An 8,478-nucleotide genomic window follows, 5' to 3' on the forward strand; every position below is an offset into this window, starting at 1 on the left:
TATTAACGTGTAAAACAAATCGATTTGGATTGAACGGCTTGACATGTTCGCTTGTTTTCTTAATGACTTTGATGTATAATCGTGTTGAATTTTATTGGTTAATTAATGAATTTCGTGTTTTTTTTTCATATATTACATATATTTCATATATTTACAATGATAAGCTACAAGAATGCAATTTCCGCCCGGAGTCCGATTTCCGTCATATGATCGAAACCAAAAAGAAGCGGGAGGTGCACTCCTCAAAAAGAAGCGGGAGGTGCAAGAGAAAAAAAAGTGCCTATTTTCTATGCGAGTCATCGCTGGAACGTCGCTGATGAGCCGTCGCGTCAATAGAGGTAATAAACTACACTGCCAAAAATATCTATATAAGATATATGTGTCGCCGTTATAAATTTTTGCAATAGCTCCACCCTAATATAATCGATATGGAACCACACATAAATTAAATAATTGCTAATTCGAGACCACACATAAAGTTTATTTGGATATATATTTTATAAGTAGTTCGCGTGGAGAATGGTTATGTGTGCGCTGATATACATCATAAGTAAAATCTATGGATTTTTGCCAATAAATATGTGTGGATTTTTAGTAGTGTATAGAGGAAGATTGTCGCTGTCGTCACTGGCGAAACATCTTTTGCTGGCAATGATAGGGCACTAAATGTCAACAAAGGAAAAACCAGTACGTTTTGACAGATAGGTACCCAACATGTTTAGGAACGATAACAAAGGAAACCGCAGCGACAATCGTCCTCTATAGTTTATTACCTCTATTGTCGCGTCGCTCAACCAGCGAGCACTTTCCAGTCATAAAAACTTTTTGCTAACCGTGCACGGTTTGCTGAATCTGGGTCACTTTGACATGATTTTGGGTAGGTCCAGGTTAACGTGTATAGTCAGACTTTTGGTAAAATAATGTTCGATACAAAACAAATTCGATCAAAGATTCCAATATCTGTTTACAACAACACAAAATTGTCAATTGACGTATACATTTTGCATACAAACGGAGGAGTTGGTTGATGTGTTTTCTAGTAATCAAGAAATTTAACTTTTTGTAATTTTGTTTCACTTTTTGGACATTTTATTGATTAAAAGTTCAACAAAAACTTGAAAAGCACATCGCATAAGTAAAGGTGGTATTTTATTCTATGTACAATGCAGTACTGCTTGGCGGACATCGCAATTTTACGAAATGAGTCATCCAAAGATGGAACTACCTTCAAGTACGAAGGGAAAAATTACTTCCAACTAAATGAATCGCTGAATGTGAAAGCTTTACTGCGAGGTAAGTTAACAAACGATGACAATTATAATTTTTATAGTAATGCTTGCGTTTTCTCATGATGCAGATGTGAATCGCCTCCCGGAATATGAACTTCATCAGCGAACGGAAGCATCGGACAGTGAAACAATATACCTGGGCTTGTTTTTGCGGCGATTACGGCCGGAAGAGTGGAACGATTTTGGCTGCATTGAGCAGCGCAGACGTATGGTGCAGATTTTCTTCGACGAAGTGGAGCGTCACGACTTTGTTCGCTTAGGGGAACTTCAACTTCGGGAGGAATCAGATGGACTTGGAGCCCCTTTGAGTGTTGGTCAATTCTATGAGCGTTTGAGGGAGTGTCATTTGGGAGACGTATTGGATCAATCGATTCCGGAGGATGTGAGCCACGAGAATTTGAGGCCAACATTGAGACCGTACCAAAGCCAAGCCATTCGATGGATGCTAGATCGAGAAACCATTCGAAAGACTTTGCCGGCGCAGTATTCAAGGCTAAGGTGTCCGAACGTTCAGGGAGTTGAATTCTTTATGTATTTGGACAGCTGCGAAGTGGTGGATGAACTTCCGCAGGAAATAGTGATTCCTCCTGGGGGAATTCTGGCTGATGAAATGGGAATGGGAAAAACGGTTGAGATATTGGGACTGTTGTTGTACAATCGAAAGAAGAAACGTAAATTGAAAGAGCTACAAGAATCCGATGAAGATGAGGATGATGACGAGATGCAGGCAAAAGAAATCCGGTGCATTTGTACCAAAAGTTCTGACAAGCATCTGATAACATGCAGGAAGTGTGGCTTAAGACAGCACAAAAAATGCGTTATGAAGCATTGCGATCCGGCAACAAGGAAGTATATTTGTCCAGAATGTTGGCGGTCGGAGCCCTTGATAGAGTCTGGCACGACAATTATAGTTTCTCCGGTTTCTATTAAAATGCAATGGGCTTCGGAGATCGCCAAACATATCAATGACCCTTCGTTTAAAATTTTTATCTACGAAGGAGTTTCCGCAAGTGGTTGGATTAGTCCGTTGGATTTGGCGCGATACGATGTGGTTCTAACGGATTATAATGTGCTAAAATCGGAGATTTATTTTACGGCTGAAAATGAACGAACTTCTCGTCACGAGAAACGATTCCTGAGGCCGGCATCTCCTCTGCCACTGATGCGTTGGTGGCGTGTTTGTTTGGATGAAGCTCAAATGGTTGAAGGCGTCCACAACCAGACGACCAAAATGGTGAAGATTCTACCGGCAGTACACCGCTGGACGGTTACCGGTACGCCCATTGAGAAAAGCATGGATAATTTGTACGGACTGGTCCATTTCCTCGATTATGTACCATATAACGATTATCGGTTGTGGAGTGAGTTTACTCGACTTTTCCAGTTGGGAATTCCACGACCTTTAGTGCATGCCATGTCCCGTATTATGTGGCGCACGAGCAAAATGGCGGTTCTGGATCAGCTTGGAATTCCACCGCAGACGGAGGTGGTCCACTACATCACGATGTCGGATTTGCAAAATCTGTTCTACCGAATGGAGCATGCCAAGTGCGCGATAGCATTCCGGGATAAGGCTGTTAAACTTGTGGCAGAGGACACCAGTATGGCGCGCCTAAGCATTCAGACGTTAAATTTGGTAAGTAAAAAAAAACTTAACAAGCAATAGACAAGAACGTTAAGCCAATTTTTGTCAATACGTTTCCGAAGTCCAACTGTATAGTAAACGGTATTTTCGTTACAGCTGATGGAGCCGATGCGCAAACTTCGACAGGATTGTACCATTCCATCGGTTCTACACCGATCAGATCAATTGACCATGAAGAAGATGCTTACCCCGACCGAACTACACAATCATCTGGTTACGAGCAATGAAATGGATTGCAAATCTCAGCTTCGATCGATCGTTTCCAGCATCAACGGAATGGCCGCAATACACGTGATTCGTAACGAGTACGAACAGGCTATCAAAATGTACAAATCGGCACTCCGTTGGGCGGACGATTATAAGGGAAACGTCAGTGTTGATTCCTTACTACAGATCCATGCTCTGCACAATATTCTGGAAGTGTTTCAAATGCAGGTGCAGAATGGAGAGCAGATCGCTCCGGAAGACATTTCAGCCTATGAAGAACGATGCGCTAAACTGGAGTGGAAGTACATCGAAACATATTCGAACATTGTTAAAGGCGTTGAACTGGAACTGAAACCCGCCACGGAAAAGATTCGAGAGGTGACATCCAAACTCGATGGCAAAATCGATGGTCGCTGGTGGAGAAGCGTGATTTATCGGGTGGATAGAGATGCTCTAAAAACTGCGAATTTTCTCCTTAAATTGAACGTGGATATTCGAAATCATGATGGGATGGCCCGACCGATTGAAACCGTCCGAGGCCTCGACTACACACTCACCGTTTGGCTGGATAAATTGGCCCAGAACCGATTACAGTTGCAGAAAGCATTCAAATCGATTGACTATTTTGTAAAGAATCTTAAACCGAAACATTTATGGCCAGCCACTGAAAAAGATGCTATTGAGAAGCTGGTAAGAACTGCATTTTTGTGCCATCTGGATCCAGATCTGCCAGATCTCCCGATGAAGGAGCGAATGAAGCGCCCTACGTGTGTGCTTTGCAATGTTAAGTCAGTTCTAACTCAGTACGAGTGTGTGATCTTCCAAATGGAAGTCGTTGAAAATGGGCCGAACGCGAAGACGAAAGGTTCCTGGCAGATAACCACACAGGAACTGGTTCTTCGACAAATACATTCCTTTTCCAAAAGAGATAATTTGGAATCGGAAATTATAGAGGCCGGTGATCTCTACCTTGCATACGTGGAAGCCCTGAAAACGGAGTTCAAACAATACTCCAAATACTGGGTGGAGATAAACTACACGGCGGCGGCCTACGATGAGCTAAATATGTGTCGGTCCCGCCTTCAGGTGGTCACCGTCGAGGAGTTGGAGGAAAGCAACACCCGGAAAACTATCCAACAGATTCTGGACTGCGAGGTGGACGAAACCCTCGATGATTTGAAGGTGCAGAAGATGAACTCGGAACGAGAATTCGTACGTTTAAAGGGCACACTCAAGTATCTGCAGCACTTGGGCAGTGCTAAGGAAATCGATGTTTGCCCGATTTGTCAGTACACTCCGAAGGATAAGTATGCTGTGCTACAGTGCGGTCACCACTTCTGTGTGGCATGTGCTCCGGAAATTTTACGAATCGCCAGGAAAAGTGGAAACGTCATTGCTTGTGTTGTTTGTCGTCATCGGCAGCGCGTACCAGAGTAAGTATGAGAGTATAAAATATAAAATAAAATGGAGTACCATCAGAAATTTGGCTACTTTCAGCATCTACTACGTCACTTGTTCCCAAATGGGTTGCCCCGAAAAAGAAATCACAGTGCGAGGAAACTTTTCGAGCAAAATCATAAAGATCGTGGAAACCGTTCTGCAACTTAAGCAAAGCGATCCCGAAGTAAAAATCATCATCTTTTCCCACTGGGACCCCATTTTATCGATCTTGGCCGCAGCTCTAGAGCAAAACAACATCACTTTTCGGGCAAAAACAACCAAATTCTACAAAGGCATCGAGGAGTTCAAAGAGTACCGCAACGAGATCACCTGCATGTTGCTACCGCTAAAGTACGGCTCCAAGGGGCTCAACCTGACGGAGGCGACGCATGTCTTTCTGGTGGAACCGATTCTCAATCCCGGCGAGGAACTGCAAGCCGTCGGACGTGTGCACCGTATTGGTCAAACAAAGCCAACATTCGTGCATCGGTTCATCGTACAGAAAACTATCGAAGAAACGATCCATCGAACCATCCAGAACGACCAGAGCGGACTCTGGAGCTCCAAACAGGTTACCGTTCGACATTTGGAACAGCTCTTTCAACTGGAAGACGATGAAATTGTTCTCTATAACGATTAAATGAGTTGTGTTAGATGTAACATTTATCATTCCATTTTAATCAAATTGATAAAATACAAAATACGAATTCAAGTTGAGTCTTCTTCTGAAAAATGCGCAAATCCTTTACTTCACATGAACATATCATCGTATCCGGGGGGTGGCATGTGGTCTGGATCGGGATCCGGATTGCGGAACGCTCTTGGATTGGTGCCGACCGTGGGACCAAATGGGTCGAATCGTGCTCCGGGTACGATTCCACTGGGCCTGTCATAATTATTTAAATTTTTTTGGTAACTTTATAGTAGGGGTAATGACGGCTTTGGCAGGTTTTGTTCTATTATTGGCAGTGGTTTTTTTATGACTGATTATGCTCAAATTTGGTCCAAACATTCTTTGCATATCAAAGAATATTGTGGCCAAATTTCATAAAATTCGGTCGACAAAAACCCCCCTGCCAATAATAGAACAAAACCTGCCAAAGCCATCTGTTCCCCTATGTAGCCTCAAGTGAATTTGTTTTTCAAATGGAGAAAGTGAAAGTAACACAATTAGCGCAGCAGCGAAAACAGAGTGGTTCCCCCTTTTAACAATTTACAATGACCCTGTCTCCTTAATGCACTTACCCGGGACGACGAAGATTTGCCAACGGATTGAACCCACCAGGTGGCTCGAAAATCATCCCCCCACCACGGCCAAAAGGGTCCAGATCTCCGCGACCTACATTACCCACTCCCAGTGGGTCGGATCCCGTCATTCCGGGCCCGAAGCGTGGTCCGATTAGTAATGGGTTAACCGGTCGACGCAACGGGTCAACTAGGTCGATCTTCTCGGATTCCTTCTTTGTTTGAGTCTCACCATCCTTCTTGTTGCTCTCGAACACCGGCACCAGCAACTCTTTGCGAACTCGGTCCAAAACGGTGGCCACGTCTGGCACCAAGGTCGAAATAGTGCCCTTCAAAGCTTTCACCGTTTCATCGATTTGAAAAGTGGTGTTCGATACATTCAGCGATTTGACTTGCAACAGGTTCAGGATCATCGTCCCCTCGCTGTTGATTCCGTGCAGAATATAGAGCTGGTCGTTATTGACGTATCGCAGGGCATATGAGTGCGGATTACTGTTCCATCCCTCGGGCAAGAGTTCGCTCTTCTCCTCTGACTCAGAAAGTGTTTTCTACAAAAGGCATATTGAAAGAAAAGAAAAACCAGGCCGACTATCATTTGTAGCAGTTCCCCCACGCAACTTACGTCATCTCCGAGGCCAACGTTTCGGAATGAATTTTTAATTAGGTACCAATGGACGATCGCCATCAGTACGTCGGATTTCGTTTGGATGAATGGTTCGACTGATTTGTACACCAGTTCGAATCCAAAATAGTCGGAATCCGACATGATTTTTGTCCTATTTCGCTCCTTTTTCTGTTTGAATAATAATCAGTTATTTCGTCTATATTTTTCTGATAATCGGAGAAAACTTACCAAAAGTTAAATAATTTTATCAGCTAATTCACGGCGCACAACAGCAAATTCCGGTAAATCAGTAAACAGAATGAGTTTCAAAAAGTGTTGTTTTGTTTCCTTTTTGTTTGCGTGGTTTCGGTGGTATCGGATGCAAAAGTCGATAGCTTGGTTGATATAGGCCTTTTCATGTGACACTGCCGAGGCTGCAACCGCTGAACAGGCCTGCAAGTCCGAAGCTGTCACATTCATAGAAGAACTGTCAATTGACGGTAAAATCCAGCCTATTGACATCCTATTGTTTAGCTCATCGCCAGATCGTAGCCAGGATGTCCCGGGCTATAATTTTTTTTTCGTACTGCGTTTCAATGATGACAGCGGTCTATGTCTATTGATGATGATGACACCGCGCTTGTCACCGGCAGCTGATTTTAAACGTCTCGTGAAAAGGCCTATTGTCTATCCGGAACAAATTTATACCGCTTTTTATACCGAAGTTGGAATTTTCTCCAGATATAGGCAATTTTCCTCGATTTTCCCAACTTCGGAAGTAGTGCGCGGGATTCGCCTAAAGATGCGCTAAACAACGCATCAACTAGTTTGACAGATAAAACTTCGGAAGAAAGTTCGGTTCGGAAGTCCCGACTTCCGAATTCTAACTTGGTGCTACGCTGACAATAGGCCTTTTCACGAGACGTTAAAAATCAGCTGATTTTACCGTCAATTGACAGTTCTTCTATGAAAGTGACAGCTTCGGACTTGCAGGCCTGTTCAGCGGTTGTAAACAAGTGCAGTCTCGCTAGTGTCACATGAAAAGGCCTATGGGACTTTTCACGAGACGTTTAAAAACAGCTGATTTGACAGCTTCGGGGTTGTGGGCCTGTTCAGCGGATGTTAACCTATGTTAACAAGTGCATGTCTCAGCAGTGTCACATGAAAAAGCCTATTCAGTCGTTTGCCTCTTGAGATTCTCACGTCCGAATCTGGGGGCTGCGGAGGTTATGAGCAGAAGGAAAACAAACATGTATCTACACATGCCGAACTGCACAGTAGTGTGCGAGCGCTAAACGTCACTCATCTCTATACATATTTGCTTTCTCCGGACGTGTTCACATAAATGCTGTCCAATGAGCAGCTCGAAATAGCTCGAAGTTGTTCCTGTCACGCTCAGGCCCGTTTGTTGACAAAAAAGAACGAGCAGGACGGGAACAACTTCGAGCTACTTCGAGCTGCTCATTGGACAGCACTATTAACTCTTTCGTTATTCAGTTTGTGGAAAAAATGTACAGTGCACGAAAAACACTTTAATATTGTGTATCCGGAATAAATTGAACCGGTGCCAGCGAAAGTGGTACATAATCCATTTTTGTCGATTTTGTGTTTTTTACACCAACTGCTTCTGTGAGCAAAGGTTTAGTAAGGGAATAACGGAAAAGTGATTTTTGACAACTAAATCTGGAGATATGCACTTTTTAATTTCTGGTATATATCACAATGGCAATTTCGTTGCCAGGAAAAGTGGTACATGTGCAGTTATACTCACTAAGATAAGCTTATTGAAGAGAAAAATTTACAACACAGATGTTTCCGCATGTGCCTTTTGTTCCATCAAACTTGAAATTTGTCAAGAAACTTCGCATATTTCTCATTACCACCTTTAGGCACATCACTCATAACACGTTGGTACAGTTGAGATGCAGAAATATGCTAATTTGAATTTTATTTTCGAAGTTTTTGGAAAAATGCGTCTCCTGTAAAATTTACTCATTGTAACATGTACCACTTTCGCTGGCACCGGTTCAATTTATACCGCTTTTTAT

General features: G+C 43.1%; 2 protein-coding genes across 2 annotated transcripts; one reads left to right on the forward strand and one right to left on the reverse strand.

Annotated features, from left to right (window-relative positions):
* Positions 1-990: 990 nt before the first annotated feature.
* On the forward strand, positions 991-5,293 carry LOC134218542 (E3 ubiquitin-protein ligase SHPRH). Its single transcript, XM_062697674.1, has 4 exons — positions 991-1,293; positions 1,358-2,925; positions 3,031-4,574; positions 4,639-5,293. The coding sequence occupies exons 1-4, from the start codon at positions 1,164-1,166 to the stop codon at positions 5,219-5,221; spliced, it is 3,825 nt and encodes a 1,274-aa protein (XP_062553658.1). The 5' UTR covers positions 991-1,163; the 3' UTR covers positions 5,222-5,293.
* On the reverse strand, positions 5,239-6,838 carry LOC134218543 (proteasome inhibitor PI31 subunit). The gene is made up of 4 exons (XM_062697675.1): positions 6,680-6,838; positions 6,449-6,619; positions 5,827-6,374; positions 5,239-5,467 (listed from the first exon to the last, which is right to left on the reverse strand). Exons 2-4 carry the CDS (start codon positions 6,590-6,592, stop codon positions 5,332-5,334), a joined length of 828 nt encoding a protein of 275 aa, XP_062553659.1. The 5' UTR covers positions 6,593-6,619; positions 6,680-6,838; the 3' UTR covers positions 5,239-5,331.
* Between the last annotated feature and the right edge of the window lie 1,640 nt (positions 6,839-8,478).

This window comes from Armigeres subalbatus, chromosome 2, assembly GCF_024139115.2.
Source record: "Armigeres subalbatus isolate Guangzhou_Male chromosome 2, GZ_Asu_2, whole genome shotgun sequence".
Classification (NCBI taxonomy): Eukaryota; Metazoa; Arthropoda; class Insecta; order Diptera; family Culicidae; genus Armigeres; species Armigeres subalbatus.